General features: G+C 39.8%; 1 protein-coding gene across 1 annotated transcript in view; it reads right to left on the bottom strand.

Moving 5' to 3' along the window:
- The window catches only part of si:dkey-22o22.2 (neural-cadherin), a 130731-nt gene that overhangs the window by 60731 nt on the left and 42888 nt on the right, over positions 1-27112 (bottom strand). The window contains exons 2-5 of the mRNA XM_053683264.1: positions 9224-9412; positions 6248-6473; positions 5266-5470; positions 798-909 (exon numbers count right to left, since the gene is read on the bottom strand). Coding sequence (XP_053539239.1) covers positions 798-909; positions 5266-5470; positions 6248-6473; positions 9224-9412 — 732 coding nt within the window. The remainder of the gene's footprint in view (positions 1-797; positions 910-5265; positions 5471-6247; positions 6474-9223; positions 9413-27112) is intronic.

The following is a 27112-nucleotide window of genomic DNA, read 5'->3' as shown; positions in this document are numbered from 1 at the left end:
GTATACAGGAATATTCTGATGCCTGTACGCATATAAACATCGTATTCGGAATATGGCTGCAACCCAAATATAGACTGTAAATGTAATCTGATGTACATGTAAACGTAGTCACTGCAAAGCAAGTTAATGTAGGTCAAGCATTAACCACAGTACCTACAATATGATTTTATTTTATTGACACCTTACACTTTGTTACATTTATGAACAGTCATGTTCGGTATTTATTCTTGCATTTTTGTGAAGTAAAGCTTCAGCTGAAACTCTTCATCCTGAACATTTGATTATGTTATATTTACCATGCTACATGCAGAGCCATGAGGTGTAACGAGTTTTTTTTCTTAATTACAGGGCTGTGTTAAGCAGGCTCACACCCACAAGCAGTGCACCTGCTGCAATACCAGAAACACCACAGGAGAAACATGCATATAGAGACAGGCAGCGTGTGTCCACTGAGGGTGAACGAGAACTAGAGTTCCTGGATAATTTTCTGTTTGTGCATAAACACTGAGCTTTCCATAAAATAACAGAAATGGTAATAACAGTAGTGGTTCAGCATGTGGGAAAATTACTGTAGTGTTTTATATCATGGTCACGTGTACAAAGATAAAATTCATGCTTTGAGTCTATTTTTGAACTTTGCTGCAAGTTGCATGCCACTGGTAATCCGTACAAACTACTCTTACACAAAGTTTTTGACTCAGAATTTGTGTAAAACCAAAAGGACGTCTAGGCAAATGTTATCTTTTGATGAGTTGAGCTGTGGAGAAGCTACATATATCCATATGTCCTTCACTCACCCTGCAGTAAAGATGTTCCAGGTGGTGTCGTCTCTGGAATATTGTCTCGGCTATAGATGGAATGCATGAACTCTGGAGTGCAGTCATTCTCATCTGTGATATGCACCACCATCTGCAGGGACAGAACCGGAGAGACAGAGATGCCTTTCAAATAAAAGAACCAGAGATGAGTGTAAGGGAACCTAATGAAAAACAATGAGGGGTTGAACACTGAAGATCTTCTTCATGCTCTATAATTGAGACCATTGTACATTTTCTAAATGTGGGTACATGTGCATGCAGCAAGGCTGGTGGTACTGTAGTTAGTGGTGATACTTTAGCACTGAAATCACTGATGACGGTGGACAACTGTTTGAAAAACAGACCACAAGCAGAGAAAGAAGTGATGAAGAGAGATAATGAAATAGAAAGAGAAGCTTGAGGTAAAGAGAGAAGAAGAGAAGGGGTAGAAGGGGAAAAAGGTGAAAGAGAAATATAATATCCAAATATAAAATGTAGTGAGAGTCGGGGGAGAGGGGGGATAGGAGGAGTGAGTTAGTCATGCTGAGGACAGTGTCCCAGAGCTCAGCTTATCTATAAGGAACAGCACTGCCAAAAGGGAGGAAAAGTTCTCTCTCTCTCTCTCTCACACACACACACACACACACACATTTTCACCCATGTAAGGACCTGCCACTGATAATTATTAATGTGTCACAATTCGAGGTTGAGCCAGAAGCAGGTGCAGATAATGACATTTATTGAAGCTACGTACTGAGGAACAAAGATACTAAGACAACTTGACAAAACACTGTGGCATGAAACAAAACACTGAGTCATAAACAACATGAATCTAGGACTACTTGGCATGATACGGTGGCAACGCTAAACATAAACTAACAAGATCACGAAACATGGAACATAGGGGTCTAAGACAACGAAAGACAAGCTAATGGTGCAGACAAGGACTATATATACACATAAGTGCTCATTAACCAAAACATGAATCAGGTGCAGGTGGTCATGTGACAACTAGAGCAGTGCAGTGGCTGATGGGAAGTGGAGTCCAGAGTTTCCCGATACGTGACATAATGCAGCTACTTAATGTTATGCTACACCTAAATCTAATCTTAATCTTAACATCAGTAACCAAGAAGTTGTTCGTTTTTTTTTTTAAAAATCAACAAAACAAAACCTGTTGCTTTTATAAAATTTTGTTCTTTTTGTAAAAATTAAACGCCAACAAATCCTCTTGCTACCTATTTGTATGCGATAAATACCCTTTAAATGGACTTCAAACAGGAAGGAACTTATTAGAGAAAAACTATTTCAGACTCTTGACCTGTTTGGCTCAATTACAAAATGTAATAAGTTCATCTGCTGGTTACAATGATAATTCCATATCAATCCTACAAACATTCAACCATTCGTTACTGAGATAGCGCACTAACAAGAATCTAACAGCCAAATGCACAAAAACCCCGAAAACGTAATGCCTCCACCTCCTAGTGGCGGAGGCATAAAAAAATCCTGTAGTCCCCACAAGGTCAAAACTATCAGATATTGCTAGCTTTGTGGGGATACTCCGTCCGGCATCAAGATATAAAAACATGAACACATACACACACACACACCCACACACACAGTTGACCATTGCAGTTACACTTCTTACACTGTTGTTTCTTGTCTGTGCCAGGGAGAGACAGTATTGACTCTAGTCCTCTGCTGTCCACTTGTAGAAGAGCTATTACTGCTAATAAGAGCTGTGAGTGCTTAAACCAGATTAAGAGCCTCAGTAGGAGTGAGATCTCTGTTAAATATTTATGTCTCACTAAGAGGGCGCCGACACTCTCTGTCTACTGGACAGCAATCAGACACAGTGAGAGAGAGAGAAAAGGCTTGTAACCAGATGGTGTGGGCGTCAGGCAGGATGTCACACAGCCCCATTCAACCTGCTTCAGCTTTTACATCATAATTCTACCAGTTAATGCTGATTATAGTGTATGTACTATACAAGTTAATCAACAAGCATTAATCATTCACAGCCGATTCAGAAAATCTCTAGATTTGATTTGGTTTATGTTCAAAGAATATCATTTTATTTTAATTATGGGCTATATGACTTGTCTCACGCAGTCTGCGCTATGTTGTTTGATTTTCCCCAAGTTGCCTTTAGATCAATCATCCATGCAATTTAAGCAAAAAGTTATAAGTATGTCATTCTCAATGATGAAAAAAAAACCCTTAGTTATAGCTACAAGTACGTGCTTACCGTTGCAGCTGTAAATGTTAAACCAATGTGTTTATTCTAAAAATAAAGCCATAAAAGGTCAAGTAAATGTTATAGCAATATAATCAATGGCAGGGTGGTGTGATGAAGCTTTGAGTTACTGTTACCACCCCACAGCTGGTTCTTTTTCTATAACAGCACTTCCTGAAGTGTTTTATTATGCTTACACCCCAACAATGTGCTAACACTAACAATTTGATGAATTGTCTGCTGTATGCTTTGTCAATTCACAGTGACATTTAGCATTGTGGAACCTCTTCAGATTTAGTTCCTCTTGTTACTTTTGCTACAGACAGTCAAGAGCTTAAATATAAACCTTGCAATAATGTCAGAGTCATGCTGTTATAGAAAGATAAGTAATCTGAACAATCAGTATCAAGATTTAAACAACACTGTGGTATAAGTAATATTAGAAAATTTTTTATCTCAAAGCCTTTAGTGGGAAAGTTATATTGGCTTTGGCAATTCTCCTATTTGTTAGTAAAGTCCTGCTCTAGTTCTTAGACAGATAAATAAAATTATCTGCCATCTCTGTAATAAAATTAAGTAGTGGAACTTGGTTTGGAAAAAAAAAAAACCCCACACACCTAAGTCATTGTTATTACTTTTGTGCCCTGCATTAAGAAACTCCCATGACTGATTATGTATTGGTAATTACACTACTGAAAATGCAGGCCAGTCCCCAAAAAAGGTTGCCTTGTTCCCTTGGAGCTTCAGTGCCATGTCAGTGGAAACATACACACCAATAAGAGTGAGTATATTAGGAAATATTCCACCTCTATAAGTGTCATGACACATCAAGTTGACTGTCGGCTGTAGGTTCTGCAGTGTGTTCCACACTACTGGCAGTACACACATATAAAATGGGTGGTTTTAAAAATGTTTGAAATAGTTCTTAGCTTTATAAAATAGAAACATTCTTGCAGTGGTCACCAACCCTGGTCCCGGGGATCTACCTTCCTGCAGACTTTAGCTCCAGTCATAATCGTGTCCACCTGACCAACCTAAGAAGTTCTTGATCAACTTAAACAGGTATGGTTGGAGATGAAACCTTCAGGAAGGTAGATTTCTAGGAAGAGGTTTGGTGACCTCTGCTCTATTGTAAGGCTCTAGATACAGATCCAGAATGATATCTTTTTTCCTAGGAGTGTAGTCAGAGCTTGACTGTTCAATCGCAGTCAACGACTAACAGAAGAGAGAGTTCTCTTTTCTGCTAGTCATCCAAGTGAATCAGGGACCAGCACAGAAGAAGAGATATGTCAGTGAACAAAGCAAAGAAACAAGACACACAATCATACAGTATCTCAGTTTGCAACTTCTGCTCGTTATTTCTCAACGCAATGTCGGAATAGACCATTTAAACATATTCGCCATGGTGTGAAATTGGTAATTAGGCTTGTTTGTGTCTTTGCATCCTAGTCTGCATACTACCTTTCTAAGTAGTACAGTTTACACTGATACTGGCAGGTATCATACTATTTCAGTGTTGTAGGGTGATACATGTTACTTAGGACCCACATGTTTTTCCCCTGATAGGAGCTTCTGGTTTTTATAAATATAAACTACTGCAATTACCTGGTGTGGGGAGTGAGTAAAAATTTATTTTTAAAAAGGCACAGAAAGTATATGAGCGCAAGTGGTCAATCGTCAATTTTGTGTATATGGTATGTTTAAGTGCAACTTTTATCGTTAAGACGTGAGCTGATGGTACGATGTGGTCAGTCGGGCTAGGTTGGCACTGGTTCTTCTTGTCCCTGCATGTAGAACTGATTTCACTGTCATTTCACCTACCACACACACACACACACACATACACACACACACACACATCACACACACGCACACACACACATCCCTGCCAGCAGCCACAGATGTGGGGTGTGAGTGTGTAATTGCTTCAGCCCTGTTGAGTTAGAGAAACAGCCCCTCGTTATTAAAGATATTCTGCACGTTACATGTTGGTACGTGTGGGTGTCTGCGTGTGTGTGTGTGTGTGTGTGTGTGTGTGTTGTCTACCACAACACCTAAAGGAAGTAGCCCAAGGGATGGTACACATACACACACGCACACACACACACACTCTTTAAGCACATGTGTGATCATGTGCAAGCAAAGGTGGTTGAGAAGGGTTTAGAAAGTTGGGTGTCTAATTCAGCCATCTGGGTTCTCACAGGTGTGTGTATATGCGTGTTTGATTACCTCTGCCACATTGCTGAGCCCTGTGTCTGCTTCAGAGGCACGGACTTGCAGGTGGTGGAGGTGAGGTCCGCTCTCATAGTCCACAGTGTGGGTCAGACTCAGAGCCCCACTCTCTTGGTTTATACTGAACAGGTTGCCTGAGTTCACCAACAGCATGTAGGACAGAGTCTTCCTCTGGAAAGAGACAGCCTGAACCACAGCCACCCTGCACAAACACACACACACACACACACACACACACACACACACATACACAAATAAAAACACGTGGGATAGAATAGGACATCAAAGGGCAATTCAGCATTTGTTTCATGCAGTATGAATTAAGCAGAATATGGAAATACTGCTAAGAAGAAAAGACAAACAAGCGCAGAGCAGAAAAGGTGTCATTTAATTTTTAGGGTCCATTCTGTTTCATTTTATTCACACTATGCATATTATATATATATATGTATGTGTGTGTGTGTGTGTGTGTGTGTCTGTGTGTGTTGTATTTGTGTTTAGCCGTCCTCTCCTCCTCCTCACAGATTAATATGCTCTGTTGTGTGCCAGCGCCCAGAGGGGGCACACACACTGCTCTTCATGTTTATCCAAAACTTTCTTTTAATAAATATTTGAATTTGCATGTTCAAACTCACACTCTTTCAAATTCAGAGCCTGGGGACAAAAACGCTGCATCTGCGTCCTGCGCTAACCCTCTACTCCCACTTCCTGCTTCTCATTATTCCGAGATTTTCTGCCTCCATCACTTCATCGGTCTATTTTGTCTTCCTCTCTCTCCTCAAGCTCAGGCTTCACCGCTCCACAGGGCAGCAGTGACACATAATACTTTACTCACCCTCTAATAAGCACAAAACATTGCACAACCCCAAACGCACATGTACTTAATTATATCTCTGCGCATACACACACACACACACACACACACACACACACACATACACATACACACATACACACAGGTAGGAGAGAGGATACTCACGCATGGCCCACTCCGGTGCTCTCTGGGATGTAGATGGAGTAGGAGGTGTTGGAGAACTGAGGGGGCCGCAAGCCTACCAGTATGGCCACTGAGGCGTGAGGACCCTTCCTGCCCTGAGTGTCCACAGCTTGCACAGTCAGAGTGTACTCTTTACCAGGGCTCAGAGGTTGTCCTGTGGTCCGTACCTCTCCCAAGCTTCTGTCCACCTCAAAACAATCCTCACCGCCTGCAGCAAACGCACACCCACACAGATGGTGCAGAAAAAAACAAACAAACAAAAAAACATTCAATGAGCAGAAGTTCTGTGGGTGAAAACACATTGTTGAGGAGAGGTGTTGGAGAAGAGAATGGCCAGACAGGTTCAATCTGAAAGGAAGACTATGGTTACTTAAATAACCATTCTGTGCAACCATGGTGAGCAGAAAAGCATTTCAGAGTACGCATCATATTGAGCCTTAATGCAGATGGGGTGGCTGTGGCTCAGGTGGTAGAGCGGGTTGTCCACTAATCGTACGGTTGGTGGTTCGATTCCTGGCCCACATGACTCCACATGCCGAAGTGTCCTTGGGCAAGATGCTGAACCCCAAGTTGCTCCCAATGGCAAGTTAGCGCCTTACATGGTAGCTTTGCTACCATTGGTGTGTGTGTGAATAAGACACAGTATAAAGCGCTTTGGATAAAAGCGCTATATAAGTGCAGACCATTTAGATGACCACACTGGGTTCCTCTCCTCTGAGCCAAGAACTGGAACCTATAGCACAATAGGCCCAGACTCACAGATATTCATCATTTAAGTACCAAAGCACATTCATTTCTATGGAAAAACTGATGTCAACCTTTGAAAAGAAAATGAGAAACTTGAAGGGCAAAGGGGTCAGAGAACGCTTCTGTCAGCTATGTGTGTGTGTGGCCTTCAAATCCCCCTCAGGATAACAGAACAAGAGTCTGTTTTAAGCATCGTAGCCTGAAGCACAGTGCAGGGAGAGACGATGAAGGGGGAAAGGATGAAGCACAGCTGTTATCGTGGAGCAGAAGTCACAGCTGCGGATATGCTGTGTCTCTGTTAGTTAACTCAAGTATACATATCATTAATGTGACTTTTTTTTAATTTTAGGCCAACGAATTCTGACATTTCTGAACTGTATGCATGAATAAGCTGGATAGATATACCTGTTAATAGGTTTTACCTGTCAATAAAAATATTGCTACTTCTACAATCGTGGACAAGAAGCCACATAATATGATATGTGATATAATATGTATCCGTTGCTGCAAAAAGCAGACTTTTTTTTTTTTGTATGTCAGATGATATTTGCTGTTCTAAACCCAGAGCTAAGTTTTTCGATCTGCAGTACGCCTGTCTCACACATACACACCTTATACGCTACTGCTAACAGTGTCCCAGAAGAGGGAGCATCATTTCAAAGCCGGAGAAATAGACAGGGAGAGAAACTGTCAGAAACCGTGTTTGCACTTTCACAACTCATCTCACACTCCAGATACTGAATTTGGTACGATGTAAAGTCAATCAAAATTTGTTTTAAAGATTTATTTTTTTTTATGCTAAATAATAAATTGCTTCATCTTCCAAAAATAAACAAACTTGAAACCCATGAAGTAATCTGGATTCTATGAATATGCAAATTATATATTATATAGTATATATTTCATGTAGACTTCTATACCTCCACCCCCTGGTACACTGCTGTTGTATTTGCATATTGGAACCTGACAGGCTCTTAAATTTTATGACACAATAAGCAAAGAGGTTTTCAGCTTTCCCATCTCTGTAGTAATGGGGTTTTATTTATTTTTTGCATTTGGAGAGGCCTGTGCATTCAAATTTATTCCCCATACTGGTTAAATACATAAAATCAAAAGAAAAAAAAAACTATTTTATTCATTTTACTACCTCTGTTTATTTATAGTGCAGATTCAAGCATACAGCTGAGCAGTTGAAAACTACGAATCTTGCTCAAGGTCCCTACAGTGACGCTCTAGTAGTCCTTTCATTTCAATCTTCTCAAACTTCAATCTAATGAGTGACAATTACTACAATTATTTTACGAGATTGAACACCCAAATTAAATTCCTCCAATATGATTTAATAGGATAAAAAGTGTCCTATTTAGAATGATTTTGAATACACACACACACACACACACACACACACACACACACACACACACACATATATATACATATATATATATACATATATACATATACATATATATATATATATATATATATATATATATATATATATATATATATATATATATATATATATATATATATATATATACACATATACATATATTATAAATTGTAACTAATAAACATCATTATGTATAATAAATGAAGAGAAACAGTGTTTTGTTTTGCTTCAGATTACTGGTCTGTATAGTCAGAGCAGCATGTAGAATAGCTCCAAGCCACCCTAAAATGCCATTTTTATTATTTTTGAGCAATTATAGCTTCACTGCTCCTGTGGCATTACTGTCAGCTCAGTAAAACCCAGCAGATTTCAGAAACAGCAATAATCATTAGCTTGGAATCCATTTGTTATTCATTAGCAGCAAATCGGCAGTATAATCCCTCATTTGGTGTTTTAATGACACGACCATTTTGTGTATCTCACCGCATGTTGCAGGCATGGTGCCTTGCACCTGCTCTCATTTATATTCAAAGCAAAAATAACTAAATGTACGAAGCATCTCAACTTTCACAATCTCTCCACACAAGTGACAGTTGTAGCACAATCACATGAATATGGAGTAACAAAAGAATAGTATTAAGTGTTTAAATATTATAATGGTATAATCTGTACTATTGCTTTCTCCACTCATACTCCCATCCCTGCTCTTCCTTAGTAATTCAGCAAGAGATTGAATTAGCTACTTGACTGGATTGGCTGCTTCCTAATGATGAAACAAGGTTGCGGATTCTAGGCTAAGTGTAAAACACACTCACCATCCACTAAGAAGAACTGGGCCACTTCCAAAGAGCCGTCCCTCTGTCGGACTACCAGTTTGTAAACCACCGAGCCTGGAGCTGCGCCAGGCTCCACTGTGGCGAGATACGGCTCGGGAAACATAGCCCACTGCAGATCTGACGTACCAGGAAGGGTTACAGATAGTCTGCACAGGTACCACTCATCACCTGAAGATAGAAAGAGAAAGAGAATGAATACATACATAGCTTGAACAATAATAGTACATATCTTAATTATAAATACTGTAGTGAATACTGGAAGCTAAAATGAGCAGAAATGCCTGTCTGCTCTGATAAAATGCACTGTTTCTTGATTTATTTGATTTTTTTTTTTTTTAGGACAATCATTGTGCTGACTGAAATCCCTTTAATCTCCCAAAATCTTATGAAATAAATCTCTGGCATTGTGGGGCAGTAACAGGAAAGCACCCTGCTCTTAAGACTAATCACCTAGGGAGTGACACCGGCTTTCGAAATAAAGAGAAAGATGAAATAGCCATGAGATCTGTACACCTATACCTAGCCTCCTCCTCTGAGCTGCAGTTATTTAGTCAAAGGACCCTTGGCTACTAAGAGAAATGACACGTTTACAGAAACCCTTGACACTGTTGCCCCCTCCACATTCTCAGGAAGTCGCCTGCTGTCAGACAGATGCACAGCGTGCACTCAAACAGTCATGATATCAGTAACAGAGCAGGAAGTGGAGACTCGAATACAAACAGAGCGAAGACTCAGCAGAGATTTTTGGTCGTTTCTCTTTTTTGTCACTACTGTTTGTCTCCAGACTTGCACTGTGTTGTTTTCGACAGCTCATGCAACAGCAAGACAATGGCAGATATAAGAGGAAACTTCACATCTAAGCACCAAAGCGAGGGAGATGATCACGGTGCTTCCTGTACTTCTTGCCTTATCACAGCAAAGGCTTTGAAAGATGTCAACAGAGACTGATCGAGGGAGACAAAACAAGTCAGAAAGTGAAAAAACAGAGAGGGAGAGCAGGAGGTCAGGGGAGAGATGAGGGAGGAGTGGGAAAAACTCCTGACAAGACCTAGTAAATTTGTTTTCCAGTTTTGTGTCTGGTTTGAAGTTAGCATATAGGATTTTCACATGGATTTAGCTTTATCAAGAGGCAAAGACTCCCAAAGAGGGATGTGATTGATTTTCTCTTCCTCAATGTGCTTTTGAAGGCAAAGATGGCCTGAAGATGCGCCATGGAATTGGACACCGTGTATACAAACATGTTAATGAAACAGAACGTAGCAGTCGAATCATGACCTATGGCTAATAAACCATAACTGTTGTTCACCAGAGCCTGATATTAATTCACATCAATTATTTGTGGTGTACATGGCTGAATTCACAATACAGTACGCTAATCACATGAAAAAGAGTTTCCAATTGAAAAAACCCCCAACAACGCAAGACATTGTTTTAAACATTATGCACGCTATACATTCAAAATTGTACAAGGAAGAAATAATTGCCAATTTGTTCATTATTTTTGGAAGGCACTGAATGAAATGTGGTGCTTTTAAGGACCTTGACTGATTAAATTCCCAGCAGACCTTTTAAACACTTAAACACTTTTAAACACTAGAGAAGGGATTTCAATCTCCTTTTACTCAAATGTAGCTTTAAGGCGCTCTACGCGCAACCCTTGAAAAATAACTTCACTCAATAAACTAACCACTGAAAATGTCAGCAAAAAAAAAGTCCATTTTAGCTAATTTCCAGACAGTGTAGTGGTAAAATGATTGCCCTGTGATGTATTTGAATCCTGCTGTTGCCAAGCATTGCTGTTCTCTCTGTTTTGACTCCTTTAATCACGTCTCTTTTTCATTTCATTCTATTTCTCCTTTCTGAATTAGTTTTTTTAGGAATGTTAGGAGAAACAGTGACTCTGGTTTAGGAATTTAAGGAGAAGCAATGATATTTTCAAAGGATTTTAAGAGATCGTAGTTCATACTTAAATAAAACACAAGTGAGAATGACTATAAAATTTCAGGAGATATCAAAGAGCAACTTTAAGTACAGTTTGTCGGGAAGTACAGTTTGTTTCATTCATTTATTTGTAGCCACTCCAATGCTAGACATATTCACAGGTTTGCAGTATTTGTGGTAAGGTGCTCTTACAGTCTAGCATAAGTAAAATGCAAATATTAGATTATATCACAGGTAATTAGTCGATTTCACAAGCCGGTCTCTAGTTTTCTTTGTATTTCCTTCTCAGAAATGAGCAATCAACATCAGCCAGTCATTAACCCATTAAATGTTTAGTGCACAATATGTGAATTTAGTCCTGATCTCTCAGTCGGCAACTCATATTGTGGCAAAACACTCCCCAGCCCATCCAGACTTTTATCCGCCTTCTATAATGAAGCTTCTATAATTCCTCTCATAGCCAAATGGTACGAAAATAGCAATCATAAACAGTGTATAAAAATTACTTTTTTTCCTTGCACTATAGCTCCAGTTCTCTTTGCAGAACAGACAATCCTGGCTGCAAATATCTCCTCAACCAATCCTTCCTCTACATTTTTCTCTTGTTTCTCTTTTTTCTGCACAAAGGAACAAAGTCACATAATAGACAGCTTTCACATTGATTTTCATGAGAAAGAAGAATTCGGGCATCTGGTGTGCTTATCTGCAATCAAAGGTTGTGTAGTATGAGACCCTTTTCTGTGAGTGCACACCAGCACATCTGCTAAACATCTGATCACAGGCAATTAAAGCTATGTGATGTGAGTGAGTCAGCAATTCTGAGATTTTGTAAGTCGTGTATTGTGCACTGGACTTTAGTCATCGTTGATATCTATTCATTATCATTCTATTGCCCTGTCCTTAGTGGTCTGTCACAAGGCAGGAGAAGTTTCCTGTGGTGTGAGGGGGCTAGAAGACACCTTGATCCTCTTCATTCTGAATGTGTGGGTCTGTAGGGATCCCTGCACCACACGGACACTCGGGCCTCACACACATCACCAACCCAGTGGGAGGTGCTCACACTCGGACAGCTAATGGGCTACAGATTCGATCAACACACCTCCGACCGGGAAGCTCGACTCAGCTCAAAGCCTGGCCTTCTCTACACTCCCTTAAGCAGCTGTCACAGTACCAGAGGATCCTGATGGAACATAAACAGCCCTCTGAGAGCCAGAGAGTCAGAAAGACTCTTAAGGCAGGACATGCTAAAAAAAAAAATACACATACACAATATGGGATGGAGAGTTTCTGACCTTTCATCGATGATGAAAATAACAAGGTCTCGTGGGAAATGCTGGGATGTGACTTGTCTTCTCTATGCGACTGTGTTTCTCCCTCTTCTGCTAAATTTCACCTTTAATTTCAGACTCCTTCACTGTCTGACTCACTCCCTCGCTTGATCTCTCTTTCTATCTCTCTCTCTGAATCTTTTCACCACCAATGCTTGTGAGCAGAGATAAAAAGAACAAAAGAAGTGAGGAAAGGCTTACACATGTTTGTTTATGCCTCAATAATTCCTGACTAAGCCTCAGCAGTAATGAAGCAATGTGCTGTATATAATACGTTCTCTGTATAAATAGCTGATGAATGCACTCTGAATCCTTCCAAAACTGTACTAATTTGAATATCAATACATAAGATGTCACGGATATTTATTTCAAAAAGGCGGAAGAGCAGTGTTGAGAAAAGAGATGGAAATCGTGTTTGGCAGGAGTTTTTGTTTAGCATCCTGCTTTGACATACAGTACACCGTAGACTGTGTGAAAGCAGCCAATATAAACTAGACAGATTTAGATGGCATTGAAATGGAGCATTGTACCAGAGTCAGCTTTTAAACAAGGACATGTAGAGTTTGTGCTCTCCTCAAAATACTATCATTCATTTATTCATTCATACACTTCATATGAATGAAGTCTTTTGAAGGCGTGAGTCACGGATTTGGACTTCAATCTACTTGACACATTTTCCATAACTGAGAAAACAACAAAGATATCCTACTTCCTTTAAATGTACTTACAATAGAAGTATAAGGACAGATGTTGGGGACAAATGTCTCGGACTATTTTTTTCCCCCACAAAAGAATGAACTTGTAGTTATGAGTTTCTGATACAGCTGTGTGAGAAGGTGTAAGAAAACAGAACTGCTGACTTGAAACCTATAGAAAATCTGTGGGGTGAACTGAAGAGGAAAGTCCACCAGCATGGACCTTGAAATTTGAAGGATCTGGAGAGATTCTGCATTGAGGAATGGTCTCAGATCCCTTGCCGTGTATTCTCCAACCTCATCAGGCGTTACAGGAGAAGACTCAGAGCTGTTATCTTGGCAAAGGGAGGTAGCACAAAGTACTGACTAAAAGGGTGCCAATAATTGTTGCACACCTATATTTAACAAAGATATTTTTTTGATAAATCTGTGTTGTGTTTGCAATTGTTTGATATCCACGAGAGCAGAGTATTTTTGTGAATTTTTTTAACTAAAGATCAAAACGTTAAACAATGAAAACAAAATTTCACAGCCATCTTTGCTCATATTTACCAAGGGTGCCAATATCAGTGGAGGGCTCTGTACAACTTAGTTTCTGCGTTTTCATTAAGATAGCCTTGACAGTAAGTGACCTGGCTTCTGGATTATAATACAATAATAATAACTAATGCCTCTGGAATCCATGGGCTCGTCTTCCTTAACGCATCTCTCATGAGTCCACCTGAGCTCTCCATCCCTCTCTTGCCCACACACACACACACACACACACAAACACACACACACACATACACACACACACACACACACACTTTGAACCAGGAGAGGCTCACAGGTGTCTGCATAAGTGACAGCGTGGGCTGTGTTGTCATGGCGATTGGCACAGAGCAGGCGTCCCCTGTGTTCAGGCAGGCCTTGGCAGCGTTAAATCTTTGTGGCATCTGAAGAGCGTTTGGGTGAGCTGCCATAATCACCCCATCCTCTCTAGCCTTGCAGAAGGTGTTTTGGGTTTTGCGGACTAACTAATAAGAGCGCCCTTTCATGCACAATTAACTACTCAACCACATATATGTCATTGTCGCACTGATGACATGCATTTCCATGGCTATAATTAAGTTTTCAATTCAGGGCCTTTGTCTTGTTTTTGCTCCTGTCATGAGCTACACATTGAAATCTCTCAGGAGGGGAGGGTTCATAAATGCACACACAGTCAGAGAGAAAGAGTGGTGAGACTGAATGATAGAAAGAGGAAAGAGTGAATGTGACAGGGATGGAAACGGTAATGGACTGTAGACCGTTAGTGTAAGGTATGTCAGTATGCATGCTAATTTGTAGGCATGGACAGAGAGCTGTGTGTGAAACAGACAGGGATTCATTGTTTCATTTGTGTGTGTGTGTGTATGTGTCTGTGTGCGCGCATGTGGCCTGTGGGGGGAAAACAGAGGCTGAATGCCCTGGATCAACAGCGCAGGAGCCACTGCCTCCCATCTGCTCCACCAGGGCACTGTGAGCCCTAATTAATGATATTATAGACTGGCCCATTTTTACCAAGAAGTTCTCTCTCTCTCTCTCTCTCTCTCTCTCTCTCTCTCTCTCTCTCTCTCACACACACACACACACACACACACACAAACACACACAAACACACACACACACACTTATCCTTGTAAGGACCTTTCACTGACATAATTATAAATATAGATAAAGCTATGCCTACAAGTAAACCAAACACTTACAGTAACATTATCCTCAGTTCTTATAAAAGCTGCAGTTCTTGTTAAATAAAAAAATAATTAAAAACAAAATTAAAATGTCCCCAGAAGGTCAAAACTGTCAGATATTCCTATCCCTACATTTGGTCCCAACAAAAATATGAAAACAAGCCCCCCCACCCCCTTCACACACACACACACGTTGATTTTACACTGACATTAACCTTCAAATGAATCCAACTTCCAAATGAAATCCTGAATTCTAGTTTGAAAGGCACTTTTCTTAAAAGACACCAGCTAAACATCCCGACAAGGTCAAACCATGCTGTATGCCATCATAATGGGGACATTTTGTCTTCTATAAAGGACACGCTCTCTCACACACACACACACACACACACACACACACACACACACACACACACACACACACACACAGACTCCAGCATTTTTTATTGTCCTTAACGGCACTCAACAGAGTTTACGCATGCACACGCGCACACACACACACACACACACACACACACACACACACACACACACACACACACTCAACAGGACCATTTCGAATTACTGAGAGTGTAATAAAAACATGGGGCACATCTGAGCAAAGAAAAATGAACACAATGACAAACGTGGGCCATCAACCATTTACAACATTCTGTGCAGGTTAATTAGGCCATTTCTCAAACCAATGATGGAGCAGAGCCAAGAGAGAGAGAGCGAGTGAAAGAGAAAGAAGGAGAGAGTGTGAGTGAAAGAGCAAGAGAAAGAGAGAGCAGGAGGGAGGGACAGACAAGCCATATAATTATGTTTTCTTTGGCCTGTAGCTTTTAAGCTGACATCTATGTGACATGTACGTACGTGTGGACACACACAGATGCACACCCTGTCCTTGTCTCTTGCAAATTCAGCTACTCTACTCTCCTTCCAATTGTACTGAAGCACGATGTATATTTCATACCCTGTCATCTCTAAAACAATGACTAAAACAAGCACTCTGAAAAACAAAAACCCCTCCCGACCTACGCCAAGGAGGAAACATGTCAAAAGAACATGTAGAACGAATACGACCGCACAGCTGTAGGATCACTCCTTCTTACTGATATGGTTTCGCTTTCTTGTTCGCGCACGCGATTTATTTTCATTTCATTTCACTGGCTGAGATTTGATCGAAAGGCCTGAGGCTGTTTGTGGACATGTAGCGCTACTCAATAAAATGAACTGGAGACAGCTGCACATCAACAGTCCAACACAGAGCTAAAGCAAACCGCACCGTTCTGTCTTTCTCTCTCTGATACAAGTGCACATGTATTTCTGTAGTGTTTGCTTGAAAGCATCATACAGTATCATACTAAGATGCGAACGACTAAAGCCGTGTGCACACTGTGTGATTTTTAATAGTCCTTTGTGACTGTTGCTTGTCAGACTGTACGGATACGATCCCCGCTTTAAGCCATGTCACACCGTAGGATCTCAGTTATCACTAATGTCAGACTGTACACCAGTCACGACGTGAAAAATGGACACACGCAATAAGACTTGTACAGAGTAGAAGCCACACTACAGGACTGTGCCTCAAATCTTCTGACACTGCCAGAATTTAATCGGAGGACAAATTTGTTCGCAATGGCCGTTAATCGGCTGTCAGGGAACACGTCAAACTAGAGATCAAAGACTACAGACTTTGGCCTAGGATTACAGGAATCTTTCAGGATTCTCAAAATTTGTCTTAGACAACCAAATCGTGGCCAAAATCATACAGTGTGAACCCGGATTAAGGCTCCTGCTGACTTTCCAGTATCACGACAGGTCACAGTATAATGTTTTATAGGAAACCTGCATTGATGAATGTGATGATATTTGGTGCTAAGGCTATGGATAACTTCTAATAACTTTGTGTGAACCCAGTTTACTGCAGTTTTGCTCTCTCTATGGCAATCCATCCATCCATCCATTTTCTGTAGGGGGAGCAGATGAGCCTGGAACCTATCCCAGGGAACTTGGGGTACAAGGTGGGGGGGACACCTTGGACGTGGGGACAACTCATTGCAGGGCAAAATCACACATTCACACACTATGGACAAATTGGAAACGCCAGTCAGCCTACAAGGCATGTCTTTGGACCTGGGGATGAAACCAGAGTACTCAGAGGAAACCCCCGAAGTAGAGAGACAACTTGCAAAATCCACACACAAGTCAAGTCAAGGGCAGCAGCGGGAGATGCGAGGCAAACATGCTAACCACTAAGCCACCGTGTCCCCGGTTATGGCAGTGTAAGTATTATATAGAATTATAACTCATAATCTTAGATATTGATAAGGTGAAACTGTAGAAAGTTTCCAATCAGAAACCAATCAGACAGGGTTTAGAGGTGAATACGTGGGAACACTCTTGTCTTATTGGCTGAAAGGTCTCAATTCTGCCAAATGCTCATACTCAGTATGACGGAAAAATAGATATACAGCAATTTTTTTTTTAAACTAGTAAAGGGGTTGAAACTGAAACAGTAAAATCCTCTGATGCTTAGAAGGAAAACAAGGTGTGTAAATGTCTATATGAGTTCCATGTGTAATGTACTTTGCATGACACTGTTAAACAGTGACAATGATAGCTAAACCCAGACAATGATAGCTTAGTTGTGCCTCCCTTTGACTAGCGACACCAAACTAGCCTAGTTATAAAAGTTTTATATTTTATCGGTCTGGTAGTTCTACAGTGACAACACCCGAGGCAAGTTTTATGATAAATCCAACTTTTTCTGATCATGTCATACATTGTGCGCTAAAAGTACTGAAAGAACTATGAGTTTTACTTTGTAGTGTATTTTTGTAGGTTTGATAGGTTTTGAAAGTAATGTGAAAGTAAAGTAATTAGCAATCTCATTACTTTTTACATGCAGTAATTTAATCAGATTACAATTTTATAGCAGTAATTAGCTGTAGTGAATTACTTTTTTGAGTAACTTACCCAATACTAGTTAAAAGGATAAAAGTTAACAATGAGGCTATTCACATGAACTTTTCACCAGACTTTGGTATTAACTCAAGAAATCCACACATATGAAGAAATCTAAACATTAAAGTCCATAAATGAAGTTATGTTTAATAAAGAGGAATGACCCAGGAAAAAAAGTATTGAACACTGTATGTAATATATATATATATATATATATATATATATATATATATATATATATATATATATATATATATATATATATATTATAATATGGCAAAATGTCAAATTTCAGCATGTGAAAGGTTTTCCCAGGCTGCCACATATCCGCACTGAATTAAAGAAGCAGTTTTCAATATTTAGAGACCTGTGCTTGCCTGTGAGGTGAATTGCAAATTGCAACAAAAACCCTGACCAGCCTTCTCCTTTCCCTCACCAACTTCTACTGAAAATACATATGCCTTGTAAGATCACTTTTGGAAATGAAAGAGTTGAACACAAGTACAGCCAAAAGGTCTCATTTACCAACAAACATCACTGTGAAAGACAATTTCGTGCAATTGCAATTTCACCAATTCAAATAGTTTTCCGCAAAAAAACTATGAAAAAAAGCTGCAGCAAAATCAAGCATATTTGGCTGCAACATTCCCCCCAAAAATTCTGCGAAATCCATATGGACTGAATTATTATGACCCACTGTTTTTCTAGTGATTACGTTTCTAGAAATGATATGATACTACAGGTCTACTAACACATTTAGCAATTATGAACTGTGCCTTTGTAAGTTGTAAGAGTGTTTATAAAGTGTTGTATTTGTATGTGTATAGTCTATCATTGACACTGATATCAATAAAGCTATATTGAACTCCAATTATTTGTGTCTTATTTGTTTAAAATATATAAAAGTGTGTCTGCCAAAATGTTAACTTCCAAAATTCTTTGTCAGTGACAAAACCAGGATTACACTGAACACTCACACTGTGTGTGTGTGTGTAGTCTAAGGGAAAGCTTCTGGAAAGTTCTGGCAAGTTAATGATCATGACCAGTGCCAGGACACATCCCTCATATATATATACAGTGAGGGAAAAAAGTATTTGATCCCCTGCTGATTTTGTACGTTTGCCCACTGACAAAGAAATGATCAGTCTATAATTTTAATGGTAGATTTATTTGAACAGTGAGAGACAGAATAACAACAAGAAAATCCAGAAAAACGCATGTCAAAAATGTTATAAATTGATTTGCATTTTAATGAGGGAAATATGTATTTGACCCCTCTGCAAAACATGACTTAGTACTTGGTGGCAAAACCCTTGTTGGCAATCACAGAGGTTAGATGTTTCTTGTAGTTGGCCACCAGGTTTGCATACATCTCAGAAGGGATTTTGTCCCACTCCTCTTTACAGATCTTCTCCAAGTCATCAAGGTTTCGAGGCTGACGTTTGGCAACTCGAACCTTCAGCTCCCTCCACGGATTTTCTATGGGAGTAAGGTCTGGAGACTGGCTAGGCCACTCCAGGACCTTAATGTGCTTCTTCTTGCACCACTCCTTTGTTGCCTTGGCCGTGTGTTTTGGGTCATAGTCATGCTGGAATACCCATCCACGACCCATTTTCAATGCCCTGGCTGAGGGAAGGAGGTTCTCACCCAAGATTTGACGGTACATGGCCCCGTCCATCGTCCCTTTGATGCGTTGAAGTTGTCCTGAACCCTTAGCAGAAAAACACCTGCAAAGCATAATGTTTCCACCTCCAGGTTTGACGGTGGGGATGGTGTTCTTGGGGTCATAGGCAGCATTCCTCCTCCTCCAAACACGGCGAGTTGAGTTGATGCCAAAGAGCTCCATTTTGGTCTCATCTGACCACAACACTTTCACCCAGTTGTCCTCTGAATCATTCAGATGTTCATTGGCAAACTTCAGATGGGCATGTATATGTGCTTTCTTGAGCAGGACCTTGCGGGCACTGCAGGATTTCATTCCTTCACGGCGTGGTGTGTTACCAATTGTTTTCTTGGTGACTATGGTCCCAGCTGCCTTGAGATCATTGACAAGATCCTCCCGTGTAGTTCTGGGCTGATTCCTCACTGTTCTCATGATCATTGCAACTCCACGAGGTGAGATTTTGCATGGAGCCCCAGGCAGAGGGAGATTGACAGTTCTTTTGTGTTTCTTCCATTTGCGAATAATCGCACCAACTGTTGTCACCTTCTCACCAAGCTGCTTGGCAATAGTCTTGTAGACCATTCCAGACTTGTGTAGGTCTACAATCTTGTCCCTGACATCCTTGGAGAGCTCTTTGGTCTTGGCCATGGTGGAGAGTTTGGAAACTGATTGATTGATTGCTTCTGTGGACAGGTGTCTTTTATACAGGTAACGAGCTGATATTAGGAGCACTCCCTTTAAGAGTGTGCTCCTAATCTCAGCTCGTTACCTGTATAAAAGACACCTGGGATCCAAAAATCTTTCTGATTGAGAGGGGGTCAAATACTTATTTCCCTCATTAAAATGCAAATCAATTTATAACATTTTTGACATGCGTTTTTCTGGATTTTCTTGTTGTTATTCTGTCTCTCACTGTTCAAATAAACCTACTATTAAAATTATAGACTGATCATTTCTTTATCAGTGGGCAAACGTACAAAATCAGCAGGGGATCAAATACTTCTTTCCTTCACTGTATATATATATATATATATATATATATATATATATATATATATATATATATATATATATATATATATCGCTCTCTCGCTCTCTCTCTCTCTGAACCTGCAGACGCATGCATCCAATCCACATTCTAAGTTGCTCTACTACCATTTCCAGAATGTTTCACACAAATACAGTAGAACATTGAATCTCTTAAGACATAAACCTGTTCATTAGATAGTTTATTTTAAAGCTGACTTCATATATGCAGTCTTTTTGAAGGAGTCTCTGAAGTGAACGAATCAGTATTGGTTACTGCCATGTCCAATCCTTTGTTTTGCTGCTATTGTTGAGCTTTTGAAACTCAAACCATAAAGCTGAAATGTGGAAATCAAAGCACTACATTTCCATACATATTTATAATCAATTCATGATGATCAAAGATTACTGGGGTTTACATCATATTTGTTAGTGTTAAACATTCATGAATTGTATAACTAGTGTGTGTTTATGCAACTGAATATATGATGAACCTGATCAGTATTCCTTGAGTCAGTGAATCCTTTCGGCCATGACCTAGAGTCGCTCCTCTCATGTTCAAAGGTTGAATTGAGCCTGTGATTTCACGGAGTCTTGTTAGAGCTCATTCGGTCAGTGCTTATGCACACAATAATAGTTTGCGTTTGACTGGGTGTGAAAAATATTACTCTTTATATAAAGGCAGATGAAAAATGTTAGAAAATAACACAAAATAGCAATGAATATTAGCTATTGTTGTCTGCTTTGGATGGCAGAATGATGGCAGCTGCATATGTGGACATTCTGAGCAACTCACCGAAGCAGTGAACAAATCGGAATGAATAAATTTAACTAAACAGACTCAAATGACTTCCGTCAGTGAAAAGACTCAAAATGTTTATATTTCAATGGATTTAAAAAAAAATCTTGTTGCTTGTCTAAAAAAAGTCATTTAAAATACAAGCAATCAGCCTAATGCCAGTGGTGAAATCCTGCATCCGTACCTTGTGCCCGCAAAAAGGACAGACTCTTTTCTATACAGGTAGCGAAGTCACCTAACCCAAAATGGATTACATATTTACCTAGCTATCATCACTATCATCACATTCCTGTTTCTGGATGTAGCATATTGATATATTTAGACTCTTTGGATCTGTACCAGCATAAGGAGATATTTGTTTTCCACATAGGAAACCAAACACTTCTGCAGAAGCCCATTAACATAAATGTAAATGCATAAGTTATAGCGAGAGTCAACAGATTCTTTTTTACAACCTATTAACATTTACTGTAATTGATGCATTTTAGATCATATCTGATAGTTACAGACTGATATACTGTACGTTTATCATTTTATGTATTTTGCAAAACCAATATTTCCCATCCCACTGGTAGAAGGGAGATGCTGGTTCACAGCTTAGGCTTAGGCTCACAGCTGGTTTCTGGATCAGTCAAACTCAGCTATCTGATTTTCCTCCGCTCCTTGATCCGAATCAATCGTGCCAGAGGTAGAGTGAAGGCAAATGCCAGTAAAAACAAAACAAAATAAAACCTTCAGCCTGCTTCTAAAGCAGGCGCTTTATGTTTGTCTTTTACAGAAACTCAATTATGAAGATGAAGTTTGACAGGCTTTATTGGAAAGGGGACCAGGGGAAACATTTCCAATTGGCCTCTGCTGAACAATAAGGGCTCCTGAAGTTGGTCAGTAAATCAGGCTTTTCTCTCTACCAAACATCAACCTGCTGCAAATCCTATTTCCTATCTCAGTCCTATTTCCTTTGTTAAACTAATGAATAATAATACTTCATTTATATAATCAGGTATGTTCAAAGAATTTTCAGCAAACAGGCTACAAGCAGGGTATGGGTGCATATTACTGGAGGTTTGTCAAAAACTGAAATGCAAATACCTCTATACTCTTATTTTAAAAAAATGGATTTTAACAGCAACATGTGGGAAAATCACACACAGACAATATGAACAAAACTTCAAAAAAACAACAACAACACCACCTGATTACAGTGTCCTGTTATTCAGCTTACAAAACAATTCATGATATTACATATACAGGAAAACATTAAAATAAACCAGTTGTAGTGTTGTAGATACAGCAAAGCTGTTGTTAATGTACACTTTTCTACATGCCAGATGACTCAAGACCTACAAAATGAAAAACGATTTTCAGTTCCAACAAGCCCTGAGTGCTCTCCATGCAGTGTGACATTAAAAAACACAAAGTTTAAAGCAGCAAGCCACCATGTAACCAGTCCTTTTTAGGACAGGAAAGACAGACACATTCTATCCAAGCAGATCAGTATAAAATTGGCGTGGACAAAATAAGATAAAAAAAAAAAGAGAGAGAGAGAGAGAGAGAGAGAGAGAGAGAGAGAGAGAGAGATATAAAAGGCTCAACATTACGAACCATGTATAATCAAATCTAATTCCATCTAATAGTGAGAGAAAGAGAGGAGGAGAAGAAGGGTGGCTTCAAAAATGTCATTCAACAGCGGCCATATTTCTCTCCATACCGTTGGAAAACACTCGATAACTTTATAGAAAACACTAATAACTCGCCAGTCTTCACATTTACAACATGAGCACAATGAGTAAAGCCTGTTTTAGACGAGTTTCGTCATCAAGCACAAACATTACATTTCAAAGCCCTGAAGTAACCTAAAACATGGAAACTGTCACATAAATTATGAATAGCTGACGAATTAAAAATAAAACGCTGAAATATTAATGCATAAGGTTCATGGTTTAGTAATAATTTATGTCAAGAAATTTCTTATAAAAAAAATCCACAAAGAGCAAAGAGCATGTGGGTGAGCCTTAGCCAGATGTCTTACTGGATGTAATCACCATCATTCATGTTCAGCTAGGCGGTAGTCTGTAGCAAAGAAGAACACTGGCAACCCTGAAACACTTGTGGTGGGCAAAAACTCCAAGTTGCCCATCTGTCAGTCCTGCAGGCCTCAGGACAAGCTGTCTCTCATGTATACACACAAAAACACAGACACAGACTTAAAAGAGAGACACCCCTGAGAGAGGTTAGGCTATAAAAGAGTCACCAGAAGAGCTTGCTGTCCAGAAGCAGTAAATGGCTGTGTGTGTGTGTGTGTGTGTGTGTGTGTGTGTGTGTGTGTGTGTGTGTGTGTGTGTGTGTGTGTGTGTGTGTTCGTGTTCCCTCCCTTATGAAATATGAGTATTTAACCTTATTATTTAACCTGAATGAGATTCCACTTTTGTTCAGAAACTCTAAGTTGTTAAAGTAAATAAGCCACAAAAGACATCTAATATTCATGTGCATTCGAACACAAACAGAACTGCCCTTCTTTGAAGAGGAAATGTCTGCAAGTTTATCAGCTACAGACTGTCCGATTGCCTTTAAGTTGAAAAGAGTCGGGTTGGAACTGGCTAGTCTTGCTGGCAGACTAAAATCGGTGTGGTGATCGTTGGGGTGGTTTTGCACTTTCGTTCAGGCCTGGTCTGGTCTCTCTATGGGGTTCTCTCAGACACTAATGCCTAGACTCCCAATGCCATTCAGCTGAAATAAATCCAGCACTACCAGATTTTCCACTCAAGTAGACGTGTAAAGAAATGGTACCCAGGGCTGGATGGGACAGGGACAGTCATGCTGAGCCAGTCCACACAAACACACACACACACAAAGCCTGATGAATGCCAATGTTTTCAAACACAAGGAGATGTAGAAGAAAGCAGAGGTTTTGTGTGAGCTAGAGACAAAAGAGGGAATACCTACAGCTGTGGCACAAATTAGGACCTCGGTCACTCTTTACACAGTCTTAGGAGAGACAAGACCTGCACTAACACAAGTACAAAGCCATTTAACCCACCTTTTATATAAGCTTACAGACAAAAACACAACCCCTTCCTCTCTTTCTCTTTCATTCACACACAATCACATCCAAGTAAAAAAAAACAAAAAACAAAAACATGCTCCAGTAATCAAGTGGAAGACTTGTCCATTTGATTAAATAAATGGCAACCAAAATTAAGAGGAATAAAGGGACTGTGGTGGTAGGTGGGTGGTGGGGAGATTTATTTTTTTTGTCATGCAGAGATTACTCATAGACAGAAGCCTAACAACGTCTTAAAGAATCCATAAATCTCATCTAATCTCCGCACTGGTGTGTCCTCCACCAGGAGAGTAGAGCCATGGGAAAGTCAAGTCCTGCCTCAATTTAAACTTAGCTTCTTACTTTCTTCCAATTTCTCACCATTACTTTCCCAATCACTATGAACGAAACTGCAGTGACTACGAGGCAGAAGCCTGTAGAGATTTGAGGATTAGTCTGGAGTGCTCACTCTGGGAGTTAGGGTGTGATTAAGAGAGCAGCCACTGATGGTCTATCGTCACTCCTGCTCTGTGCTCTTCTTTCGAACCTCACCCTCATCTTTTCTACTGCCTTCCTTCGTCTGCATCTTCCTCTCTTTTTTAAAATTCCTCACCGTGGCTCACGCTCAATGATATTCGAATAGCGCAGGGGAGCCTCTTGAGATTGGAGTCGTGGTGAGGCACTAATCGAAAAACCCAAGTCTCTTTCACTTACTTAAGGTATCTCGCAGCTCTCTCTGGGAAGCAGTTTTGATAAGGACAAACCGTTCACCCCAGCTCTCTGCTGCTCCTTCCGATGATAAACCTGTTTACTTCACTTTCCTGTTCCTTAGTTCGCCCTCACGTAGCTCATCCTCCAAGCCAAACACTAAACCATCTAAACCCGCTTATATACAATAAACATGCTAGGCACCACTAGTACATTGCTAGCTTTAAAAAACTGATTGATATATATATATATATATATATATATATATATATATATATATATATATATATATATATATATATATATATATATATATATGTGCAAGACCTGTTTTGTATTAAGCACTGTTAGTTCATGGACACTTTCTGTGATTGAGAAAGACAGAAGCCTCAATACAGCAGGCAGTCTTCAATTCACTTCACGTTTCCTCCTTACATTGGTATGAAAGGAGAGGAGCTCAAAAGAAGACCTCACAATGTCTTTTCTCATGGCCCAGAAACCTGCACTGATGAGCCTTTAAAAGACTCTACAAAATCCTGAACACCAGCATCACAATTTAAACAAGTTATTAACTGCTTTAGCTTGTTATCCATTAAGGTGCGTCATTAGCTGTGTGTGCACCCATTGAGGCTAGAACTAAAGATTTCCAGAACTATTCCTAACAACATCTGGGCATTTATTGGATGAATTCCTGTTACTGCAGGACACGTGACCGTAACAGAAATAATGCAAACTGCCAGTGAATCCAAAAAAGGCACAACAAATTTCAGATTGAAGTTAGTGTTCTTTATTGCTTTTACACTGTTGAGTGAATATAATGTAAAAACTAAAAGGTATGTTTTTAAACCATCTTCAAGCCTTCAAGACATTTTGACACCTGCCGCTTGCTATGAGTGGTATGCCACTAAAAGCAATCATGCTGCCAAAATATTGCGCTTAGCTGGTCATGCTGTGCTGACTCTTATATAAAACGTACGTTAATAATTGAAGCTGTATTTCACTAATCAGTGATGTTAAGTACAGCAAACAGCCCTAATAGTTTCTGAAAAAAGTAAGTATTCTAGAGCAGGAACTCAAAAGGGTCATAAAATTATGGCTGATTCCTCTGGTGAAAGCATGCCTAAACTTGGTAAAGTCCTGAAAATCTTCCTGGGTTCTTGGAAAGGTTACTGCAGATGAAACGAACCCACTTCATCCACAACCCATACCATTCCTTCCTTAGTACAACTGTTTAAATTCAGAGCAAAAGCCAGCGATTTTCTTACCTACTGAAGCTTGTGAGAACTATGTAATTCTACTGTATACTGTACAAAGACTATACATGTATGTCTATAGCACTGTACTTTTACCACAGGAACATACCATACTGATTCATATTAGACCTCCGCAGTGCCCATTAATCACCCTATACAAAGTTACATTTAAAAAAAACAAAAAAAACAACCCTAATACTGAGATGCTGTGTCTCTTTGGCAGAGTCTCATGCCCCAGCATTGTTTCGATCTGTGGAACAAAAGAGCAAGCCTGCATCTCCATTGGTGGGGAGATGTAGACAGGTGGAGGACTGCTCGCTGACATAATGAGCATTTGCAATTCAGTCACATCAAGCAGGGTGAGGACATTTAGCATTACAGTGCTTGAGCAAAGCTAAAGCATAGAGAGAGAGAGACAGAGTGAGAGGATGAGTGCCAGAGAAGGATGGGTGATGAGAAGCAGAGATACATAGCTTTACGCTAATGGTGCTTCTTCTTCAAACTGGACACTTGAGGTGTTAATCATGTCTTCACTAATGTGTTGAATTAATAAAACACTGTTCTACTATCTCCCTGGCTAATACCGGCATTACTATACTTCACACTGTTGTCCAATGATAGATTATAAAAGGGTGAAATGCTTGCACAGAGCTTTATGAATAATGTAGAGGCGTATCTCTATGAAGAAGATAACAGCAGTGTGGATCAACTATTACCTCTTTACATAGTGTGATAGTGTGTCTGCATG

The sequence above is a fragment of the Ictalurus punctatus genome, chromosome 1, assembly GCF_001660625.3.
Source record: "Ictalurus punctatus breed USDA103 chromosome 1, Coco_2.0, whole genome shotgun sequence".
Classification (NCBI taxonomy): Eukaryota; Metazoa; Chordata; class Actinopteri; order Siluriformes; family Ictaluridae; genus Ictalurus; species Ictalurus punctatus.
Note: the sequence above shows the minus strand (reverse complement) of the source record. Positions and strands in the feature narration are given on the sequence as shown.